Source organism: Strigops habroptila, chromosome 2 (assembly GCF_004027225.2).
Source record: "Strigops habroptila isolate Jane chromosome 2, bStrHab1.2.pri, whole genome shotgun sequence".
Taxonomy (NCBI): Eukaryota; Metazoa; Chordata; class Aves; order Psittaciformes; family Psittacidae; genus Strigops; species Strigops habroptila.
In genome coordinates, this window is record NC_044278.2 from 19,703,686 (window position 1) to 19,728,245 (window position 24,560).

The 24,560-nt window shown below is 38.8% G+C and overlaps 2 protein-coding genes across 10 annotated transcripts in view; both read right to left on the bottom strand.

Moving 5' to 3' along the window:
- The window catches only part of NIT2 (nitrilase family member 2), an 11,272-nt gene extending 1,989 nt beyond the window's left edge, over window positions 1-9,283 (bottom strand). Inside the window, exons 1-9 of one of the 2 annotated variants that reach the window (XM_030477184.1) lie at window positions 9,222-9,283; window positions 7,056-7,174; window positions 4,183-4,303; window positions 3,974-4,062; window positions 3,362-3,455; window positions 2,454-2,528; window positions 1,927-2,005; window positions 1,204-1,302; window positions 72-127 (exon numbers count right to left, since the gene is read on the bottom strand). In XM_030477184.1, coding sequence (XP_030333044.1) covers window positions 72-127; window positions 1,204-1,302; window positions 1,927-2,005; window positions 2,454-2,528; window positions 3,362-3,455; window positions 3,974-4,062; window positions 4,183-4,303; window positions 7,056-7,174; window positions 9,222-9,249 — 760 coding nt within the window. In that variant the 5' untranslated portion in view covers window positions 9,250-9,283. Of the gene's footprint in view, window positions 1-71; window positions 128-1,203; window positions 1,303-1,926; window positions 2,006-2,453; window positions 2,529-3,361; window positions 3,456-3,973; window positions 4,063-4,182; window positions 4,304-7,055; window positions 7,175-8,620; window positions 8,660-9,221 lie in introns of those variants that run through there. The other variant, XM_030477185.1, reaches the window with a different exon arrangement.
- TBC1D23 (TBC1 domain family member 23) overlaps window positions 7,103-24,560 on the bottom strand; it is a 39,145-nt gene continuing 21,687 nt past the window's right edge. For 2 of the 8 annotated variants that reach the window (XM_030477174.1, XM_030477172.1), the window contains 9 exons: window positions 23,061-23,231; window positions 22,800-22,842; window positions 21,965-22,074; window positions 21,183-21,325; window positions 20,035-20,079; window positions 16,978-17,066; window positions 14,926-15,061; window positions 14,140-14,334; window positions 11,238-12,933 (listed from right to left, as the gene is read on the bottom strand). In XM_030477174.1, coding sequence (XP_030333034.1) covers window positions 12,852-12,933; window positions 14,140-14,334; window positions 14,926-15,061; window positions 16,978-17,066; window positions 20,035-20,079; window positions 21,183-21,325; window positions 21,965-22,074; window positions 22,800-22,842; window positions 23,061-23,231 — 1,014 coding nt within the window. In that variant the 3' untranslated portion in view covers window positions 11,238-12,851. Of the gene's footprint in view, window positions 7,175-10,359; window positions 11,170-11,237; window positions 12,934-14,139; window positions 14,335-14,925; window positions 15,062-16,977; window positions 17,067-20,034; window positions 20,080-21,182; window positions 21,326-21,964; window positions 22,075-22,799; window positions 22,843-23,060; window positions 23,232-24,560 lie in introns of those variants that run through there. The other 6 variants (XM_030477176.1, XM_030477175.1, XR_003990197.1 and 3 more) reach the window with 5 other exon arrangements.

Here is a 24,560-nt window from a genome sequence, read left to right on the forward strand (position 1 = left end):
AGGACCTGTGCTCAAGAAAAAAAGTGGGGAAATAATAAAAAAAGAACAAACCCCAAACCCTTTATCCTTACCTATATCTGTGTATATAACTGTTTCCTCAGCCCCAGCTTTGGCTATGACTTCACCCCTGCAAAATGAAGCACATTTGTTCAGAGCATTAAAAGAGGTCTCAAGGCATCAGTCCAGTTGGTACTGTTTGTACCAAAGGGAGTTCCTACCGTTGATGTCTGCAGCTGTAAAGACAGGGCTGTCCTGGAAATAGCATCATAATTCATAAGTCTGGCATGACAGAAATGGCTTCCAGGCTTTATATGTGGCACGTATTATATGTGACACATGCATACTTTACTTAACACAAGGATGTTTCCAGACATCAAGAATCATGGTAAAACCAACTGTAAGACCCTGTGCATGTCAGCATGCAATATACCTCAAGGGGCAAGAAACAGCTTCAGCAGGGACAACCACATATGGCAAAGACTAACTCCTTCTCCTTTCAGATCCTGCTGGCTTTTAGCAGGAGTATACTTCTACTCTGCATGAGCTACTGAACATTATTTGTGTTCTGTGACTGCTTTCATCATACAAAGTTAAAAGCTCAAGACACAGATAAAGCTTTTCTTACTTTGCAATCCTCTGGAAGAGACTAAATCATAAGTGGATTTCTTTGAAAGAGAAATAACTGCTTGAAGATTTGGTCACTTTTACCTCCTGCGCACCTGTGTGACTTCTGCTTAAGTCAGTATATGTTTCTTGCCTAGCTGAAGACATTCTTCTTGTTCTTTTTTATGTCAAAGCAGTGTTGTTCTTTGAGGAAATGGAATAGTTTTGTATAAGCTGTTTAAGATGGTTCAGTTCTGCACAGAGAATTACCATAATGCATAGTACATAATGGACTGAACTTCAGGGACAAGTTGAAAAGGTCAGCAGCTTGACTAATCCTAAATGCTAGTATTAAGGAGCTTTCTTGCTACCAGAAAAATACATCCTGTTAAACTAGTTTTGGTTTCCTTCACATTTTTCAGTCAGACAATTCTAAAGGGTGCTTTTGAAAATGTAGGCTTAAGTCTTAGGTACTTCTTACCAAGAACTTCTGACATTTTTAAGAGTAGTTGGAAATGTGGGGCTGAAATGGTATGGCCAGATGAAATTTATTTTTTTAAACAAGAAAGGTGGGGTTTTGGTTTTGTTTTCTGAACTCACCATGGATTTACTACAGTGCTGTGTCCCCAGGCAACATAGGATGCTTTTTCATCTCTAGCAGGAGATACGGCAGCTACGTAGACTTGATTATCAACAGCTCTGTGTTCACAGGAAAATGAGGGAAAGGGGGGGAAAAAGTAATTTTTTTTTTTTAATATCACCAATTTATTAAGCAGAAGAGAAAGAATTCATCCTGAAGGACAAGCTATATATCCTCCTAAGGAGTAGCCAATATTGTAATTGATGTAAAGGTCAGAGAAAGCAAAAGACTCTAGCACCTGCTCCAGAGTTAAGCGGGTAGAATGAATTACATGTAACAAAGTTGATGATTGACGCTGACCAAATGAATAAATAATACTGCATTCAGGAATCTCAGGGTCTATTTCTATCTGTCATTAGAGCAGTTATCAAACTGTTATCAGTTCTTCTGTCTAGAATTTGCGTGTGACGGGTGCTTACAGAGCCATGGGGAAAAGGCCCTTGAAAGAGTGTAACTGCAGAGGGGCTGAAGGAGTGAAGGATAAGCATTTACTGCTTTTCTCCTTGACAGCAAAATCATTTTGGTGTCCCATGCGAGGCTTGAGGAATGGCACAGCTCTGACAGCAGAGTGCCCCTGCAGCAGCTCTCCTGGTGCATAGTGTGATCTGGAACGCGAGAACAGTTGGGTTCTGTGTGCTAAAGCTCCCTCTGGAACAGGAGGATAAGCTGTTATTTGTTCTTACCGCCCCCTTTGTAGCAGTTCCCAATGGGCTGGTCCTGTTGTCAGGTTAAAAGCCCCTGGATAGATCAGCAGCTGGCAACCTTTGTTAAAAGAAAATTAGAACCAACCATGATTAAGGGGAAGATGATGTACCCTAGAGTGGTCCTGCATACTGAGACTCAAGGTGAGGTTTTTTTCACAGCACCTCCCACCCTCTGCCCAAAATGGAACCAAACAGAGCCTGTCTACAATTGACACGGGTGATTACTTACGTTAACAAAGCCCTGTAATACATTACTGAAGGGGGGGATATACCCATCTCCATCACTCCATTGGCAAATGTGTATCAGGAAATGACTGTTAATTTACTCAAGGAGAAGAGACACTCATTTCGACAACAAACCCTCAGCCACAAGAAACATTTTGTGTAACTGGGTGAGGATAAGAGTGCCTGATCACACACACTGCCCAGTATGTACCACCCTGAAACGGCCCTGCACAGTTCAGGCCTTATGGCTAACCGTGCTCCATTAGGTGACCCAGTCTCACCTTTCTGTCCATAGATTTGAGCCATCTCAGCAAATCTGATATCATAGCAGATGCCCAGGCCCACTTTACAGTATGCTGTTCTCAAAATACAAGAGACAACAGTCATATCACTATCACAAGTACAGGAAAGCAATCAACACTCCCTGCCAGCTGTTATTTTACATGTCTTACAGTAACAAGAGGAGCTATATTTAAACATGTATCCTTATCTGTAACAAGCATTGGCTATTTGTGGGGGAGAATTCATGCTTCATGATGAGAGGCAAACTGTGAGAAGCAGTCTATCCTTTAAAAACAGCCATTTCTACAAAATCACCTTAATTCAGGTCTTTGTGTAATACATTCCTCTCTGATTTAGCTGCAGGTTTTCCAGTTTTCTTCTCAAGAAAAGAAAGCACTCACTGCTTTTCAGGGACTAAAGAATGTAGTTGATTCAAGAATGTTGGAATGGGATTTACAGTTAATAGTCTCCATTATTATATCATCCTCACATGAAACAAGGTGCCAGTGTAGCTGTTTGCTATGTGTATTCTTTTCCAAGGCATGTTCTACAGGAACCATTTTAAAGATGTAACTGCCATTAAAAAAAAAAAATACAGTAACTTATCTTTAACAAGTCAATAGGACCATTATTTAAGGGAAGTGCCATGATGTATGCTTCAACCCTTTCTATTCCTCTGTCCTTCTTTAGCAATCACTTGCTCCAACAAACACTGCCATTTCAGAAGCGACCCACACACTTGGAACAACCTTAAACTGTATTTGCCGTGGTTTTTAAATGCCTAACATAAATCTGTTTGTTAGTCTAAAAATCCACTGCTGGGAAGAGGAAGGGGAAGAGAACTCCCGAATGGCTGTAGTGTTTCTGTGGTAGAATTCCTTATAGATAGGGCTTGTTTTATACTCACGAGTATCAAACATGGAGAAACTATTCCCTGGACTCAGCGTTTCAGACTCTTTGAACTGTATCTTCCCAGGCACGTTAATGTCAAACAAATGAACCTGTAATTACAGTATGATTAATAACAATTTCAGTGCTTAGTATTTCAGTCTCTATTGGACATGTGTTTTCTAGTTACCATTATCCAGACTACTCTTTTCTCAGGATCATAACTAAACATTGCTTAAGATTGTGAGATCTCCTAAAGATGATTTAAAGCATTTTTTTTTTCTTTACAGAAATATACATGTCTGAAGTTATTTGGGGAGAAAAAAAACCCAAACCAACCCCTCCTCACTCCCCCCCCATAAAAAAAAACCCAAACCAACCCAGTTTTTCCAGCATCTGGGAAAAGCCAATTATGCTTTCTGCATTTTGTCATCCTTACCCAGAACAAGTTTATGACTGCCTTTGGAAGGGGTGTTTACATGTCCCAAATAAAAACTACATGCAGTTTTACTGACAGTACACAGCTTACTATTAATGCAAGATTCTATTGCCCATCACCTTTAGGCACAGAGGAAATAATTTGTGCAACACTGCTGCGAAACTTTTTAATGACAATATTCTGCCATCTTACCTTCCTGTGCTTTGCCAACATTGCACCATCAGGCCCAAAGACAGTACATGTATTATACAGTTTTCCACCATCCTCTTCTGGAATGGATCCTTTATAAAGACAAGAACAAAGATTCCACCCAATGTATTATACGGAATTATGATCTGGTGGCATTAATAGACATGGCCCATTTTTCCCCTCAATGAGACGGGTTACCAAGAGTAAACTACCTCCAACAAGATATATGCTGCACTCCTTTGCAACTTCTGAGAGCTTTTGTGTTGATTCCCCAGGGATCTTCTCTGCATACTCCTTAAAGTACTGGGTTCCATAGGGAGAATTAAAGCATTCCTGGAATTAGAGAAGAAAAAAGGCAAAACAAAAAAACCCAGTTAAAATCCAAAAATCCAGTAACACCACTGCAAAGAGATGTACTTGACCTTTTTAACTCTTCTTTATCAGTGTTCTCATTCAATCTTTAGTTACAGGAGTTTAGTTTACAGGAGCTCAATAAGCAAACCAGAAAGTATCTCAGGACGCCAGAGAGACCGTTAACAATGTGCAGTGGGTGTGTTGGTGTGAATGCATGCCAAACAGAATGTGAGCTAGGAGCACTGTGCAAGCTGCAAGTAACAAGACTAGCGCATTTATCAGTCTAGACTGAGCAAGATCACGAGGGATGTTCTCATAAGCACAATGAGCTGAGTTCCACCTAGCTTATTTGACAAGTTACAAGCTAAATAAATTCTCCCAGAACTGAGATGCTCGTGCTCATCCGCAACCCATGATGTCTTCATTTTTAAAAGGACTTTTGCAAAAGCATGCATTTCTCAAAATCACTTATTCTTTTGCTAAATTAAAAAAAAAAAATCTTTCAAACACCATTTCCTCCCAACTGAACAGTGTCTTCTGTCAGAGGCTCTAGTTAAAGATTTGCTATCCCTCAAAACCACGCACGTGATCTTTAGACAGTAAGATTAACAGAGCGGTTTAGATGCCTAAACTAGGTGGCTAGAGGTATGTGAGATGCCCAAGATATCCAGAACTTTTACTCTGAACTATATTTGCCAGCTCTGCAAGGATGTGAGACCCCCCCAACACTTTTTTTGTTCCCTGAGGGAGTACAGCTGAAGGCCACAGATAGATAGCGTATCAAACAGTACCAGCACCCACTCTTTGGCAGGTGATTCCCAGCCCAAGCATCTGCCTTGACTGTTACCTCTGCACACTGGAAGCAGTAACAAAACACACCACACACCACAACCCTCCCCCTAAAAAAAAAAAAAAAATAAAATAAAAAAGAGCAAGCTGTAAATAGTACAATAAAAATTTATGCCTTAACCACTCGAGCAAACTTCCTAACAACTGTAGGAGATTCTACTGAGCTGGAATAAATGAACCAAAATTGGATGGATGTTTTTGCCCCATATACCAATACTAGGCCAGCAAGGTGCCAGCTAACCCACAGCAGAATCTGTAGATAGAAGAGGCAGGAAGGGAAGTGTCTGCAGGCTGTCAAATGAGCTCCCCAGTCTTTTGAAAGCAGGACTGAACTCCAAGGAAATGAAAGCAATGCCAGCTGCCTCCACCTTCATCTAGCCCCTTGCAGTGTCAGTGTGCATGGTGCTGAAACCAGGGACTCAGGAGGACAGGCAGAGCTCTGTCCAAGCTTGTAGTAGCAGTGCATGAGGTTGCTCCTAAGTTGATGCTGGAACAAAATTGTGAAGTGTCTGCACAGATCACCTAGTTCTGGGCTCTCCAAAGTGGTAAGAATACAGGGACAGATCTTTGAATTGCTTTCTATCAATTTCTAGATTCGAATGGATTCTTTTATTTCTCTATCCATAAACATTACAAACTGGTTTTCTCTCGCAAATTTTTCCTGCTTCAGAAATGAAAAAAAAAAAAAAAAGTTTAACACATCAAGGCTAACATGTCACAGGAAAAGTGCCACATGCCTCTGCAGAAGTGTACATTATATTGTCAGTGCAAGCTACTTCTTTCTGTAGGATGACTTAAAAAAGAAGTGAAGAGAATATTTCATGCCCACATCCTAATGCCAGTACAAAATTCACCTCCCAAAAGTCTTTGAAAAAGCTGTCCTTGTTTTACAGGTTTTACTCTAAAAGCATACATTATCATTGGCAAAGTGAGTATCTTGACTAAATAGGTCTGGAAAACTCAATGTTTGTACACATGATGAAACTAGCAAATAATAGATAATCTCTTTGGTTATTCTGGCAGAGCCAGAATAATCAAAGGTTACATTTGCAACACAAGAACTGTGTTAGCACAGAGGAACTGGGAAGGTTTGCCCTGCCTGTGACAGCAGGAGGGAAAACATTCTGAGTGTAAAACATTCAGACTAAAAGTTCACCCAGAGAAGAACTTTGCACTTCTGAGTCAGATACTGCAGGGCACAGGGTAACACATGTACCCCTAGGAAGAGAGGAAAAAGCTCCAAGCTGCACTGGGGAGGTTACCTCCTTGCCAGCACCCTCATCTGTGCGAAAACTCAGCAAGGTAATCCTGACAGAAGTCCAAAAAATACATCAGAAATTATCAGTAATTTTAAGTGACTGTTTATGTTCCCACACAAGGAAGTCACAAGAGAAATGTTTTTTAATCATAATTCAGCCACAAATTACCTGCTAGGAATGTCTTAAGTCCATTGTGTTTCTCATGTACTATCTAATCTGGAAGGATTACAGCAAAAAGAGTCACTGTATACCTGTTCTCTTTCATCTTCATGCCAACATACTTTAGCTGAAAATCGCCTTTTCCTACACTTGTAGCATGGAAGGCTTCTGCAAAGATTCAAACCACAGTGTCACTCTGGAGAATTCAGAAGTCACCAGCAAAAACTTAACCAGACTCTTGTACCACAAAAAAAGAGACAGTACTTTCTTCTTCTTCCTCCCTCCTTCTTAAGTATGCCTCTAGACAGAATCCCTGTTCTTTTTTGTTCTCCCTATTTTGGAGCCTCATACAGCATCTAAGCTATCCAGAGAAAAACAGGAATACATAATGCATTAGTAACACTAGAAGGAGGTTTCCAAGGGTTTGAGGTATAGGTACTATGTAGACCATGATCTGTACTCACAGGAAGAGCTACAACTTTAGCTCCTTTAGCTGATGCTTCTCTCACCAGCCCACAGGCTCGCTGCAGGTTCTCTGATTTAACAGCAGATACATGGAGCTGAATAAGAGCCAGGCGGAAGTCTAATGGCAGAAAAGAAAAACTTGATCAGCAGAATTCCCCCAGGAAAAACTCTTCAGAATTTCAATTCACTAATGAACAATTACAAAATAGATTTGCTTATATATTGACATATGCACAAACCACTTCCAACTCATTTTGCAGGCCGCCTGTGACTCTTAGCACAGGGAGAACTTTCAAACCTAGGCTTGCTAATGGGAACCATACATCGCTATCACTCTGCTCAGGTCAAAGATGACAAGAGTTCACACGCCAGTGACACCTACCCTAGGCAGTAACCAAGTTCTAACGTAAGATACTGGTGACAGAAAGGGAGACCACTAGTCACCTAGACCTGCTTCTTCCTTCCCAGTTTGCTACATGTTTTGTGAGCCTATCTTTTTGTTGTGCCCATCACCTGATGAGCACTGCGTATCCTAAAATGCTGCTAGCGTTGGATTTGTCACTAGGATTGGATAATTCCCAAAACACCAAATATGGGAATAGTTTGTCTTGCACCTAGCCTGGGAACTGGCTATAAAAAACAGTAAAGATAACATATTTCCTGATTATTTCTTTGCAACTTGGTTTCTAGCCAAAAGACAGTTGCGTTATCAATGCTGACCCTACTGTGGCTGAGCAGGCTCTTCAAGTACACAGGTGGTGATTTGATCTCAAATCAAGTTCTGTGTGCACCCCTTGGACTTGCTTTCACAAATCTCCTGGCACCCTGGGCTGCTGGAAAACACATCCTGATCAGGTAGGACTCTTTATTTGCCCCCCCCGCCCTTTTTTTTTTTTAAATAAAAAATAAAAGGCTTCGTAAAGAGAAGTACCCCAGTTTCATAGCACCTCTCTTCCCTGGAAAACTCTTCTGTGATACAGTCAGAGATCACTGCAGGATAAAGAAAAAGCTGCAACACACAGCTTCGGTCAGGTAAACAGGAAGAACTGATTCAAATGAAGAAGAGATCAGGTCAGAAACAGTCAGGCAGAATATCTTTCTTCCTACTTTAGTTCTCACCTCAGTAGCTAAGCAGTTAATTTCTAGAGATTAAGCAAATGATTAAGTGCTCACTTGCCACCCTTCGTGAGACTCTCAGTAGTTGTTTTAATGGGTAAACAAAGTTTCACTGAGATTTTGAATAGATGCAATCATAGTTGGCTTCCAGATCCACCCAGATAACCATACTGGGAACCTGTCTAAAACTTTTCCATTCACTTTTGAAAACAAACAAACCCAAAACAAAACCACAAACAAAACAAACACCAAAACGATCAGATGTAGAAGTAACAGAAATACAGAGAAACGTTCATCAGTGTTGTGGAGGTCCAAGATCTCTCCTTCCAGCCTGGCTAAGCTGAGTCAAAAACTTCTTTAAAGCAATTCTTAGGATAAGCTATAACAGTGCAAATCGCAACCAAGTAAAAGTGTATGAGAGTAAAAGAATAGTTCGTATCTGTATCACTACGAAGCATGGGTTTTTAAAAACATCAGCAGCTGAGCTCGTCTGGCTCGTTTCAGATCGCTTGACAAGCTGACCAGCAGCAGTGCCGGGAGGTGCACGCACAGCGGTGCCAGGACCAAGCGCAGCAAGGCGGGAGCGCCCAGGGCAGCTTCCTCTGGCTGGTTATTTCCCACCCCCGCAAGGCTGAGGGGCAGCGCCCAGCACTGAGCCCCAGGGCTGGGGGCTCCGGGAACACGGGCCGCGGCTGCGGCCGCCCGGTTGCGCCAGGTCAGCGAAATGGAGGAGGGCCCAGCGGGGACAAGGAGGCGCCCGCAGCGTCTCGGGGCGGCCCCTGCGGGCTGGGGAGAGACGGTGGCTCCGCGGAGAGCTCCTGCGCGAGCGGGGCAGCCGGGACTTGGCAGCGGCCCCTCTGACCGGCTGAGGCCCGGGCGGGAGGCCGGAGCTCCGCCGGAGGAGCAGGTTCACTGCCACGCCTGCCCTTCTCCCAACTCCGCGGGCCAGCGCGGGGACCCGGCCGGTGGGGAGGGACGGGGGGAGCGTGAGGAAGAGAAGGAGAGGCAGGAGAGAAAGGAACCGCTCCTCCGCGCTCGGCGCCACTCACTGGCCATGGCTCCGCGCGCCGCCTGCATCCCCGCGCGGCCCCGGCTCCTCCCTCACGGCGCCCAGCGGCGGCGCGCTGGGGCTGCCGGGAAGTGTAGTCCGCCAGCGTCCCGGCGGGAGCAGCAGCGCTTCCTCCGCGGGGCCGGTGTGGAAACCACCCCTATGCTGCTTTTGAAACATCCGGCTCGTTCCTAGACCCGATTTGCAGCACTTCCCCGCGCAGTTTTGTGAGGCAGCGGTGCAGGAAGGTTCAGCGGATGGAATACCCCGGGCCCCAAGTGCCGCTGAGGCTTTCCTGGGAGCACTCCTGAGTGCCAACTCAGCACCTGGCAAAAACACCGCTGAGCATCTCAGCCTCTTGGTGCTCCACAGAGCTGGTGTGCCAGCGCTAAGCAATCCCTAGCATGTGTTAATGTTTGCTAGGGGCTCGTTCTGAGAGGTCTGTTCGAGTTTACAGGTAACTTGTTCAGCTGGGACATCCCCATCACCATCTTCCTTTACAGGAACAGCATCTCCTAAGCTACTAACCAAAATGCTAACTGCCATGCTGTTTTTATTACTAGCTTTAAACACCGAGTGCTCCCCTTTACTCAACACAGAGCACTGCTGCCTCATGTATTTTACAGTCTTGGGCTTTTTAAAAGCATGTTTGTAGAACTGCAGGTTCATGTTGTGTAGAGGCAGTATTGCTCATGCAATAGTATCTCCACATGACAGCAAAAGGGACAAAGATAAAATGAGTAACCTGAGGTGATCAATCTCTTACGTGTAAGACCCACATCTAAGGCTTAACAGGATCTAAACTGCAAGAACAGCAAGTAATCCTCACTTACGTCTGGAGAAGGCAATGTAAATAAAACTGCACCTCCACAGTCAGAGTATTTTTGGTGGGTAATACATGTGAAGTATGTACAAATTCTCATACAGATCAGAATCTACAAGGATTTGTGAGAACTGAAGAGCCATCAGTGAACACAGAAGCACTGACCCTGGCTACAAAACACAAAAGAGCTCCCATTTGGCAGGAAAGCTTACTCTGTTTCTTTCCTGTTATAGACCTCATTTCTATCACCAAAACAAATAATAAAAATTAAACCCCCAGCAACACTGCAGCTGTCATCTCATATTCAACAACAGTCGTGCATGCAAAATAAAACAAGAGTCTGCAAACCTCTGGCAAAACAAAAAGGAATAAAATTCCTCCAAGATGGACAGGAAGTAGAATAGCTTTTTCTTTTCAGAAACAGTCACTCCAGAACTGTAATTGGATTTTCTGCTTAGCAATACAAGTTTTCTAACACACACACTAACTGCAAATACATATGCTATGAGGCAAGAGTAGCATTTAAATTGTGGGTAGAGAGGCATAAACCACCACTTGAAATTATTAATAGTTTGGACTGAGCTTTGTAAGATCAGGAGTCTGTTGATAACCTGCAAATTGCCTTAAAAAATTACGAATAATTAGGCTTGGATTATACATTTCCACACAGAAGAGATTCAAGAACTGACTTACTGTAGCTTTACTCACTGTAGATCTGAAAAGGCCTGTATTTGTTGTCCTTGGAGAAGCATGCACGTTACCCACTTTCCATATTTAATACCCAAATACACCTGTTTAACAACTGAGTGTACTTTTTATACCCTCTATTCCCCCCCATGACTAGTAGAAATGTGTTCTATCATTTTTTCAACATTTTTATAATATAAAATTACGATGCTGAGAAGCCAGGAATTTATGCAGCAACCCTTTCTATTTGACCGTTTGTTAACTCATTTTGACCCTTCTATGAATGTTTACTATGGCTCACCCACAAGTATTTAGTGAAATTAGACTAAGTCTGAATTCCAAAATACTTACATTAAGATGTCACTGACAGTAGCTCCCTATGATCCATAATCAGTTTCTTCCACTCCGAAGATCAAATTCATGTCCATTTACAAAATACCTTTAGGAAAAACTGTTGATTCAGAGAATTCACACAGTATGCAACTAAATGCTTTCAGACAGAACAAGTTATGTTCAAATTGTACTGGTTTATTTACAACTGTAGTTTATAAACAGTAACACAAACATCTTTACATGAAAAAAATCTCATTGCTGAAGTAGGCACAGAGTCAGAGACTCTTCAGGAAATTGTCAGAAGGGAGTAGGAAGAGGAAAATGTAATACAACAGCTGTTGGGCAAAACTATAAATACATGAGCACTGGCCCAGGTGCAATTTCATGCAAATATCTTCAACAGTTCAAGTTCTATTGGTGTTTACCCAGATACTAAGAAGGAATAAAACAAAAAAAAAAAAGGAAAAAAAAGAAAAAGGAGTTAGTCCCAGAATTAAGGTGCCCCAGCTTGATTCCTAGTAAAATAACTTAGAATAACTGTTTTTTATAAAGGTCAGTTTCATTTATTTTACCTCTTGATGATGCACCAATTCACAGGTTTTCATTTTGGTAATTTTCACATCAGTCTCCAAAGATGCTATGCCTCAGCCATAAGGACATTCCTGCACTGAGCTTATTTAACAAGAGAACAGTTCTTGGAACAAGTGGAAAGCTGCTGATAAGCAATCTCACAGTTGACATCTCTCAAACATTTGCTTGTTTAGATGATGTTAGTTAAAGGGATATAAACAAATGCTTGAAACAATGAAGGCAACAGGTAATGAATACATTTATCACAGGTATATAGTGCTTGAATCTCTTCACTTTATTTGTGTGCATTCATTTTCTTGCTGAACACACCTTCAATCAGCAAATACTTCTGTGCTGAACTGAAGGTTGTTAAAGGTCTAATTATTATTTTAGACATTTTGTTTCTGAGGAGCAAGGTAACTTATTTTCAACTGCCGCATTCTGTCAAGAAGCATTAACTTCCATTTCAACGCACACATTCATCTTTACAAGAGAAACAGCCTCAACCTATGAAACATAAAATTTCGCATAATTTAAAAAAATCACAACCCTGTAGTAAAAGCTCATTGTGCACAGTTCATTTTAGGATTTAAAAATACCCTACCGCCATTTCAAATTATTTAACCTAGTAGTGGATAAGACTTTAAAAAATGTTTATTTTACAAATTGCTTGCATTTTTTCCATTTATCTGCAGCCCAAGCTGGACTTAACCATTTCTAATGAGAAGGACCCAGTATTGCTAGGATCTTTATCTGTTCTGCTCATAAACCTAAGTATCAATCAGTCCTTGATACTACCCAGTAGGCAAAATCAGATTTATATACTGTATGTAATAGAGACATTTTACTTTCAAGCGATCAACTGCTTCTCCGTATCTGACAGTGCTTCTTTACTTTAACACACTTATTGCAAGCCTAGCTGCATCTTCTCTTGCAAAGATGCGGATGACTCACATTAAGGCTGCATTCAAAATGAAACAAACTGACCTTTATAATAAACATTTCTTCAAAACAAACCCAATATAATTAAAAAATTAAAAATCCCGTTCAGAAGTTGATAATAATTTACCCTATCTTAAGCCTGCTACTCAGGCACTCCCATCAGCAAACAGAAAAATTCTCTTAAGTTAGTACTCAGTTGGGAAACAGCCAGCTTGTGTCCACATACAGTATCTTGGTTGCTTCTTTATAAACCATTCTCTACAAAGTCTTTAGTTATTAACTCTCCAAGGCGTCCAATACTTTCATGATCTGTTGTTTTATGGCTTTGGTAGCATCACCTGCATTTGGAATCAAATACCTTAAAAACCAAAAAACAGAAAAAGCCATCATTAATTCACTATAAAATTCTTGAGTATCAATTCCATAATTCTTGGTTTGTTTTTACCTCTGGCACAAACTAGGGGGAAGGAGGAGGGGAATATATTAAAATGAAAAATTACTGAGAAAGTAACATTTAATTCCTGTTTATACTATAAAACACTTTCATTTGTGAACTCAGAACTGTTGAGGAGTACTTCACAGGTCATCCTGGAAAGGAAAAGTTCTTCATTCATTGACAGTAGTATAGATCAGACAGGTTAAGATCTCTGCAGATAGCACTGTCTGACTGAAGCACAGCAGTCCTTTTATTTTTATTGTAATTCTCATAGATAGCTCTAGATCATTTATTTATGATCCTTTCTCTTCCGGATTTGCTCCAGTCAACAAGGTGGTTATGAAGTAATTCAACAAGCAGCAAAGTTCTCTGCAACCTTTTCATTTATCTGTGTCTGACCCACTACGCAACTAATTTCATTCCAAGCGGCCAACAGGCATAAAACAGCTTCCCTAGTTAGCTAGGAAACTCACTTCCCACTTCTTGTGAAACCAGAGCACCCCTGCACACTGTGCTCCCCAAAGAAAAGGATGAGAAAATGTCCAACTGGTGCCAGCAACTTTGTTAGTGCCAAGAAACAACAGGCTACACCAGCAGAAAACGAGCCCTATATACCCATCCCTCTGACTTCCCCCAGCTTGAGCACACAAATGCTGCACATGGCAATACCTAACTTTAAGGAACCAGGTTTCCGGGGTTCAGAGTTTTGAGGTTAAGCTTCTGGACTCCTTGTGCAATGTATAGGAAGAGCTTGATGTCCCAAAAAAATATAACACAGAAGAAACACCACTTTCTTAAATGCCACTCTTCACAAATCCACACTTCTGGCTGCAGTGTTGTCCACTTTGTTTTCACTTAAGATATATAACAGAAAACCAAACCAGTTGCACACATCCCATCCCCAGCAACTGTCATTGCAGACCATGGAGTTCCTCTTTGCTGGGTCTTGTAAACTCTCCTCATTCTGCTGACAGATCTTTTTTCTAATTCACATCTGAATTATCTATTCCTAAATAAAAATTATCACTTTTCAACTCAATTCTGGGAATTATAGCATGCCCCTGATTTCTAGCTGACAGTGTTCTGGATATCATTATTACTTACATCTCTGCTACTGAAACAGCTTACCTTTCAACTGCCAAAATTTCTATGCCTGAAGTATTGCTATTTCCATATTTAAAGGTGATCAGTTCTGGGTGTTTCTTCTTGGATGTGATTTTGACTACAGAGTTGAGTGCCTGTCGAGACTGTATATAAGCCAGTCCTTTTCGTGATGGAATCTCTCTCAAACAGTACATATGAGTTGCTGTTACTAGGAGATGACTTGAAGGAAAAGAAAAATACATGTTAAATTTGCTAATGAACTAAATATCAGCTATTTAGAAAGCTAAATTCTACAAATAAGCTGCTTAGAGTTAGATAGTTCTCAAATCTGACTATGACCGAGAGAAAGTCCATCATAATTTTCAGTTATCCAGATTCAACAGAGTTGGTACTATTTGGGGAAGCCAAAATACAGCGTGTTCTGCTCTTGCAGGATTAACAAGGTCACTGAATCTTAGAGGCAAGATGAGTGCGTAGTACAAGGCACAGACAAGTAGACGAGAAAAAACTACAGGAGCCACAGGTACCTGGATCTACCTGGTCTTGAAAAATAAGTCTATGTATACTGAGAATACTTTTCTTACTATCTGGTTTTACAAAGCAAGACTTCCTACAAGGTTTTGTACATAATTACCATTCTGTAACACTGCAAATACAAGAATGCAAGTATAGTGGTAGCATTTTGTTCCAGGTTGTTTCACACCTTCATTTCCTAGTTTAATACAAAGAATAACTTAACTGCCTGATATATTTTTTTTTAATACATATCAAGACAGACATTTGGATGAAGCTTAGGACTAATTCTGGTACCTGGGAAACATATGTCCATTTTCTTTTACTTCATTACAGGGGAAGTTATACTTCACATCAGGTTTATTTATCCATGTTTGGATGTTGACGACCTCTTTTCGATCATCATCTGACATCGAAGAGCTATCAATTTCATCTGTTTTGAAGGGAAGGGGTAAAAGCAAAAAATAAAAACATAAATTAAAAAAAATATTTTCACATAACATCAGACAATTTTTAAACTCACTTAAACCCACAGTAGCTACACTGGTTCAAGCCAAGGCCCACCTAGCCATAAACAATTGTTCAGAGGGAAGAAGTGCATACATATCTGATGTTTCTCTTTTAATTCTCTCTCAGCAGACAACTATTTTCAACTCAGGGGATTTCTTAGACTTGTAGTCATGGAAACTTTTTGCATCTACACCACCAATAGATTTTGGCAAGGAGTACCAAAACCATATCAACTACATGGGTGCGTAGTACTCAGTGTTCTACATTTTGTTAAACTATTTATTTCAAAGCAATTCAGAATTAAAGCCACACTTTTCAAAAGGTTTTCACCAAAAAAGTACATTATGAAATTGAAATGAATGGAACAAAGCCCATCCTCATTTCGCGGAATCACAAAACGGTTGAGGATGGAAGGGACCTCTGGAAGTCACTTGGTCAAACTCTCCTACTCAAGCAGGGCCACCTAGAGCAGGTTGCAGTTTTTATAGCAAATTGCAATTATTTGCTACAAAAAAACCCCACTAAACTTCACAATTATACAGAAACAGGCTCACTTTTTGCATTTTTCTGTACCAAAATAACATGAACTTTACTTCATATACATTGGTTTTGCTTATTCAAATCACTGCAGCGATTCTGCTTACTTACCAATAGTGCTTTTAAAAGCAAATGTAAATAGAAATCAGCAAACAACCATTACTGAAAACATACTCTAGGACTTGGTTTGAGGACCTAGTTTTCTGAAGCCACACAGACTTTGCCAAACACTATTATGGATACTCTAAGAACTGTGCAAACTTAATTACATGGCATTTGGAGAAGTATCTCATTAGCTTTAAAGCTTCTGCCTGATAGTCTCATTTTGCTCCGTCCCAATTCTTACAGCAGACAAACAATGATCAACTGTTTGTCATCACTCTTATTTAAACAGCTCCAGATCCTACAAATGTCTCTCATTAATCTTCCTCAACTATTTCTTTTGCAAGTCAAAGATTCTTAGTCTTGTTGTTTGTTTCTCACATGGAAGCTGAGTATGCCTTTTGGGCACAGAACAGTTACTTGTGAGATGACAATGGCTGGGAGTGAGCTAACACTAACAGAACAAACCAGGACAGCGCTAGGTCTGCGCCATTCTAACGTTAGCACTGGTGTCAAAAAAAACCCCACCCCTCTTTGTGAAAAGTGTGAAATTCCTGTTTTGTCTGTGATTTTTCAACTACATAAAAAAAAAAAAAAATAAAATGTGCATGTTTTCCCCCCAGCATTTTACATGCATCTCAAGAGCTGAATCAATTATTAATAGATTCAGTGCTAAAAAGGAAAGTTAAAAACACCGGAGAGGTGTGCACACATTACCCATCTTAAGTCTAGCTCCAACTATACTTTCAGAAATTCAGATTTCATACTGATTTGCCAATACTAGAGATTCAACCTCAGATCTATCAGCCACACTAGGTCCTTCACATTTTCCTCGCTGTCATGAGTAACAGAGGTACAATTACATGTTTACGTGTACAAGACCAGTGTAGAAATCAGGTCTTTACTACAGAAATAATAAGAGAACATAAACAATATGCTAAACCATCTATTTCCATTTCTTCCTATTGGCTGTTTGGTGCCTACCACAAAATATTTTTACTTAGTCTTTTACTGTGTATTTGAAGAGGGTGTGTGTTTATTGGCTGGCCCTAGGCATGACCATAACAAACAGAACCCATGATGACAGTTAGAAAAATGTCAAGTTGTAAGACAAAGTTGTAAAATGCTCTCTTATATCTCAAATTTAATAATTTTGTCTGAATAAGCTATTCTAGGTATAAGGAAAATCTTCTACTGTACCAGTATCATATTCTTCTTCATCTCCGATGCTGAATACTGGTTTCACACCACGGTAGGGTTTTCCTACTCTGTCACTGCTGCTTACATGTCTGTTGGTAATGAAAAGGGCAGGAGAGGACATGGGGTGAGAGAAGAAAAGCAAGTTGCAAACTGATGGTATGACACTTACAACATCATATTAGCAAAATGTAAATACAACTGTGCAACTGAGAAGGACAAGAGAATTTTGTGAAGCCGCCTGCACGGAAGCTGTGACTGACCCAACAAGCGATTTGGTTAGTGAAAGCATGTATTACAGTTACTTGGCAAGGCTGACTGTTGTAACAAATAACATGAAAATAAACACTTTTTTGTTTAAAACAAACAAACCAAACAACCAAACCAAACCCAAAACTCAACTTCTGACAAAATATGTTAGAGACCTTCAAACTGACAACATGCTGTGAAGTTTCTAGCATGAAACTGAAATATTTCTGGACAGTCACGACAACTTTACAAGGATGCCAAATTGGGATGGACGAAAAAAACCTGAAGACTATTAATTAACATGTCTGGGAGCCCATTTTTCTGGTTAATTCCTCTGAAGATAACAAAATACCTTAAGCATTTCAAAGTGGGGTTATTATAAATTATCCACTGTAGTGTGAATTCTGATTTCCTCTCCATTACTTTCACCAGCATGTGCCAAATGTACCCCTGGGATTTCTGCATACATACTGACCTCAAAAGTCAAATTGAAATCTATTTCTTTAAATCTTATAAAACGACACAAACACACAACTGAGTCTCAGTGTTTGTCAGTAACAGTTGCAAAGCTTGAGATATTTTAATGCTTCAACTCAGAGTGCTGTGATTACATGGTCACAGCTGTCAGGTTAAAAGTTCTGGCCCTCAACTGCTGGGAATACCTGAAAAATATGAGAAAACCTAAAGGTTCAGAGAGCCATAAACCAGGCAATTGCTGAGAAAAATAAAGAATTGCTAAAGGCTAAATGATTTTAGCCTCTAGAACTGGCAAGATGTAGTAGTTTAAAAAAAAAACCAAACCAAACCAAAACGCATCTGTCCCTTTCTCTCATAATGCTTATTCATATTTCCTATAAACTACAAGCCCTAGTTCCTGTTTTAAGTATATTCAAAAAACTCCAGTTTACATGCTACTGTAGAACTACCAAGTTGGAGAAGTGACCTCTGTACTAATATATAAATGAATCCTAGTACTTATGTACCCCTGACAGCATATTTGAAAGTTAAGAAAGAAACCTTCGTGTTTGCTAATGTAGACAAAACCAAGGAAATGTTAAATAGGAGAAAAAAAGCGCCACCCAAACCCAAAACAGAAATGCATTCTACAGTGAAACAAAAAATAAACATACAAAACCATGCTCATTAGTGTTTAAGACAATAAGCATCAATGACACTGACAATTCAAAAGGGCAGTGCTTCTATGTGGAGGCTTTTGTAAATATGCTTTAGTAATACATAATGAATTAAGTAAGCACAACTAAATAGTGTTTAATTGAATTACAGAGAGAGGATTTAAGAGAAGATCTTACTGGTGTTTATAGGTCAAAGTTAATCAAGAGAAAGTAAAAAGCTATTTTATAAAAACCTGGTAACATTTTTAAACTAGAAATGGATTTCCTTTAACCTGTTTACATGGAAGGCCATCATTACATTGTTATAAATTGAATGCAATTCCTTTTAGTGGCAAACCTTCAAAATGAAATATATTGGTGATAAACACAAAGTGGATCTAATTGAATGGATGGGAAAAGAATGCCATTCCAGGTTTTTAAGAGCTTCAATTTTAAGAGAACAGTCTAGGGATCCATAGTGTGAGCAAATTTATTACCGCATCCTCCCAAGGAAAGAAAATAAGCTATGTGAGTGAAAGCAGCAAGTAAAATAACTGAAATAAAATCTCAGTATATCAAAACTTCTTGGTTACAGATACAGATTCACATGTCTTTCAGCTATAGAATACAGTCACCAATTGTTTTAAGTTGGAATTGTAAGACCTTCTTACCATATTCTAAAAACTGATCAACAAAATGTACGAAGAAATCCACATAATCTTTAGGATTTCTAAATTAACAAAATATGTTATGTAATACTGGGCTATTCCCACTTTTCTTAGAATACTGGCTAACATTATTGTTGGTTTTGCTCACACAACACTATTCTGTAATGCATATGGGTAAATTCTATGTCAAATTATGTGCAAACTACTTGAAAGAATTGGTCCAAAATCCTTGAAAACTCAAACAACATTTAAAATCTTCATTAATTTTTCCAGAACCAATCTTCATGCTTTTCAGTCTATGAGAGTCAAAAGCTAAGTAATTTTATATAACCTCAATTCACAACTTTTATTTCTGAAATAATTATAAGGCAATAAATCTGAGATGAATGTGAAGGGACACCACATTTGTGTGAAAATGCAGTAGTTAATGTGAACAAGGGAGAGTTGCAAGGTATATTTACTTATTAACTCAGCATTTTTATTTTCCCAGTAATGTGCACCTCTGTTTCTATCAGCATGTTCTATCACCATGTGATGAGAACCATATAATTTTAAGATTTCCAGACAAGATTTACATATGGGTTCCCTGTTGTAGCTAAGCTCTGATGATGCTTTATGAACAGTTTATAGCAAGTCTTCTTCATAGCTGTAGTCTCTCTTGTTAAGACTTTAAGCCATAATTTGCTCAACAATTGCTCCTGGTCACTAGCAAAATACAAGTCACTAACAAAATATATACAGGAAATGACAAGTAAAACAAACAAAAAAATCCATAAAAAGCAATAGAAAGGAACAGAAATAACAAAGCAGAAACTAAGAGAAGAAAGCACTGCCAATACGTTCTTTTTCTTCCTCTAGTCCCCTGACCAGTACTTGTAAAAACTGATAGCTTTAATATATTCAAACCCCCTAAATTAATATAAAAATATGTGAGCAATTTTGTCAGTGTAACCAATGCTTACAAATATTGCGATGCCATGCTAAATACAACAAAGGTGGTTTTAGTCATACTGCTTAATTAACAAGCTTACCGCTCCAGGCTTGCTCTGTCTGGCCAGGGAATATTGAAAGGTATTCTACAGTACATTGGGGCAGAGGACAGAACAGAAGAATTAAAAAAAAAAAATAAAAAAAATAAAAATAAAGGAAAAATCTGGATAAATAATTGAAAGGCTCTATATTGGCAATGTGTCTTCTTCAAGGAGGATGCTTACAAATAAAAGCTTCATGACAGTTAGCCACGAGGTTGAGAAATATCTGTAAAAGTTCTACTAAAAGATGCATTCTTCGTGCTATGTATGGCTTACATATATAAGCCTTACTTGAATTCTTCACACAACAAAAACTACTACTGAGTGCTATTTAAGAATTTTTTGCCTCTAGTTGTAGAATAATAATTTAAAAAAGTAATTTCCAACACAAAAAGAAGCAACAATCCATACCTACACTAGCTCTTCAAGATTCCTGAATACCCATGTCTTAGCAACATAAAACTCGACAGGCTGCATTTTAAAGAACTCTAAAATAGGCTATTCAATTAAAGCTTTGTCAGATGAAAGCTGTTATTCTTTTAAGTATTTGGAATTATGACTTCCAACTTTGAGAGTGTCTTTTAACATGCTTGCACATTCTTCTGCCCAGCTTTATTTTAAGATACAAAAAATGAACAAGAGTGGATTCTGGGTTTGAAAAGAGGCTTTACATCGACTTAAAAAAAATAAAGATCTTCAAAAAAGTTAACTAAAACTTGACAAGATGGGGCAGTAAAAAAACCCGAAACAAAACAAACCCAACCAACCAAAAAAACCCCGTCCAGAATCCTTCTGTTATTCACCCATTACAGTTAGGATGGAGAGGAACTGAAATGAAAGTGAAATCATTCTTGACTTTTAGACCTAATACAGAACTGACACATTGTAAGAAGTCAAACTAACCATTAATTACATTCCAGATACACATTTAAGAGAAAAGGCTGCTCACAATGGCCTTTCAATACTAAGGCAGCACAGTAGGCTTACTGTGTCATGATAAAATTGTGAGGAGGATAGGAAATCTAAAAGCTGAAACTGGAAGATAACTTTTTTCCCTAATTAGCAGAGTCTTCACATTTACAAATTAGCCACCTGAAACGGGAAGCCATTCCCCATTGCTAATTCACAGTGAGATATAAATGACATACCTGTCCACTGGAGTAGATGTATTTTCAATAAAACTAATAACTTTTTCTTTCACATTCACAGATTTAGTCTTTAAAGCAACCGTCATTTTATTCACCAGGGACTTTACTCCTTTTCCATCACTTGAACCATTAGGAGAATCACCCTGTAAAAGTAACTCCTCTCAGATAATCATATAGAAATAATGATATATCATCTCTAGTTTGTTAAGAAAGGAAACAGACTATAAAATAGTAATCTATGTTCTGGTATTGTGTACAGCATTAAGTATTATTTTAGAGTTCTATCAAATGACAGCAATGATATGTGTCTGAGCTAAAGGTGATCCAATAAAGCAAGCTTAACAAACCTTACTACTAAACACTGCTACAAAAATCTAGAGAGGAAGGAATTCTATTAATGATAAATTTTATCCAAATTAAAAGCCAAATTCTACATATAACATATCAGCTGTAGAAAAGAGACAATTTTGAGCTTTCCCATGAAACTGTATGCTAGTTTTATAGTAATATATTCCCAGAGTGAAGAGGAGACAGGAAAAAGAATTGTCAATTACATATATTCTGCTGGATAATGACTACAGCAAGCTCTTCCTCTCAAGAGGATAAAAATGTTTAGGTCACCTCCAGCTAGACAGTGAATATAGTTTGAAATTAAATACATAACTGAAAACAATCATGACTTGCAGCAACCTATTTTACAGAACAAAATTAGGAATATAAAAAAATTCAGCACACCCAGGGCTCCCATCCCACCATACCACTTAACCTTAAAATTCACTTACATCAACAGAGGAGTTTATGCTACTTCTTGAGCCTGAGGTGCTAGCAATCCAGTGGCCATATCCATTTTCTGGTCCTTCCACATTGATATCTGCTAAGTGCTGCTGGAGGGCTGTTAAAAGACCATTAAAAAAACCATTCGGAACTACACTGGAACTAGTCTGTTGATGAAAATGCTGTATATCCAAGACTAATCAGTAGCAATTTTTGCTTCACATGATTTAATAAAACAGATAAATCCAGATACTACTATAATCATCCCTGACTTTTCTTTCAGTAGTAAAATGGCATTAAGATAATCTTTATTTTAGTAAAGAAAATAGTTAAAATACAGCAGCAACTAAAAATGAATCACTGCTTTGATCCTAAAAATAGCTGTTATGACACTGCACATATTGTCTAGTAATGTCTCTATACTTATATTGTAGCACAAATCTCTCTACTGTTATAGAACCTGATTGATTCCAGCAACATAAACTGCAGAATTATGAACTAATGGTTTAGGAAAAAAAACAAGTTAATAGTAATTATCAAGTAATATCTTCATACAGATCTGCAATCTACAGAGACTAAACATCAAGAACGAGAAGTTAGATGAATGAGGGCATTTCTCCACATCCTGTATTAAATTTTTCACCGTTCAGAAATGTGGGCAAGCCATAACAGTTAACCACAAATGTGCAAGTGCACAGCGTTGATTTGGACAAAGCAAAAACCTGACAAATCAGAACTATTTGTTATTCCTTCAGCTGATTTTTAGCCAAAGCCTAGTAAAAATATCAACAGCATTAATATATCAAGTTTTCTCAAGCCAAAGCTCATTATTAATAAGCTTACCCATAAATCCGCCTTTAGCAATGCTTACATACTCCTTATTTTTCTGCAACAGAAAGGACATTTTTGGTTGAAGCAAACACGTGTGGAATGATTTTTGCAAGCATGGTAATGACACATGGGTTCATTTCATAAAAACTGTAACCCTGAGTAATGTAAAAACACTTCAGATTTTAAGAGGAAAATATTTTGCCATTTAGTATCAATGTTACGTGCATACATGCTTTATTTCAGCTATTAAAATCAACAGCAATTTAGTTGTACCTGTAAGAAGTGTGCTAGCACCATGTTCATATACATATCTTCTTCTTCCCTGCCACTTCCCATGAAGCAGAGATGTTCCCCACCTGCTATGGAGCCAGATTCAATAGACTGTTTTTGTGCTTCTAATAGGGATTTTACAGACTGTGCAAATTCTGATGGGTTTTGAAGCATCTGTGGAATGAACAAACAAGAAGTGCTGCCTGACACCAGAATACTGTAACACCACTTGTGAAAAGATACAGAGTTTGAAAATTGTTATAATTTGTTGAGCACAAAGAAGGCAGTATCAGCATTGTACAAGACACACGCACCCAAAAAAGCCTGACCGAGACCTCATGTTACAGGAAGAACAGTGAGAATGGTCCTTTTCTTCCTCACTCTACGTTGCTCTCCCCAAGAAAGAAATGCAGCTAACATTTTTTTAGTTTACTTTTGCAAACACCAAATATTAGTAGAAAAAGTCTTTGCAACTTTCATGTTAAGTTGGCAGTATGGCAGAGGGATCGATTTCCTTATTCACATATGCTTAAGTACAACACATTCAAACTCTGCAGTTTTGAAACCCTTTAAAATACCTAGAATTTCTAGGTGCCAGTAAGGTCCTCCTGTTCTTGTCTTCCTGCTAAGTTTTTTTCTCGCTTACTTATCAAGATTTGGAAAAAAATAAAATTACAATCAGGAGTACAAGGAAATAGCTGGGATTCTTAGTACTCTCAACAGTTTAGGCTGTGTTGTCCTGAAGGGCTATTTTAAATTAATAAGGAAATACTGACCTGTAACTGGATTTGTGGAGGGAAAAGGAAGGCAGGAATTCTCATTACTTTGCCTTTACACTGTATTAAATGACTAAGTACAAAGTAACAAGTACACAATCTAGCCATCAGCAAGTCAACCTGAATTTTAAGTGGGGTTTTCCTAGAGCCAAATGCTAATGCTTTATTGCACAGGTGCTAAATCTCACTACTTCCTCTAAGACTACCTTTAAATGAGATGGATTCCAAAGTGCTTTCCCCATTGCCTTCCCTTAAAGTAAGTTGTACGTACTTCACACATACAAGTGTACAAAATGCACTGAAGTTCCATTAATAGCTTTTTAGCTCAAAGATTATTCCCCCTACAATGTTTTCCTGGCATTAAACTTCTAAAACCAGAGATGAACCTGGTGACATTCATCCAGCATAGTTCATGAAGGATCCCAACCATACCAACTCACACAAACTGGAGAAGTTAATTCTAGTATGTAATTTAAATACATATGAACTAATCATATCCAATTTAAGAATTGTCTTCACGGACTTCTTTTTCATACACTACTATGTTTTTAAACTATTTAATAATTTATATTGCTCATTTCCACTTCATTGAATATGATGTTCAGTTAAGGCTAGCAGGACACCCACATACTACAGGGAAAGTTTCTTCCTAAATAGTATTTTATCTAGGTTAAAACCTGGAACATTATATCATAGAATCATTTAGGTTGGAAAAGACACTTCAGAT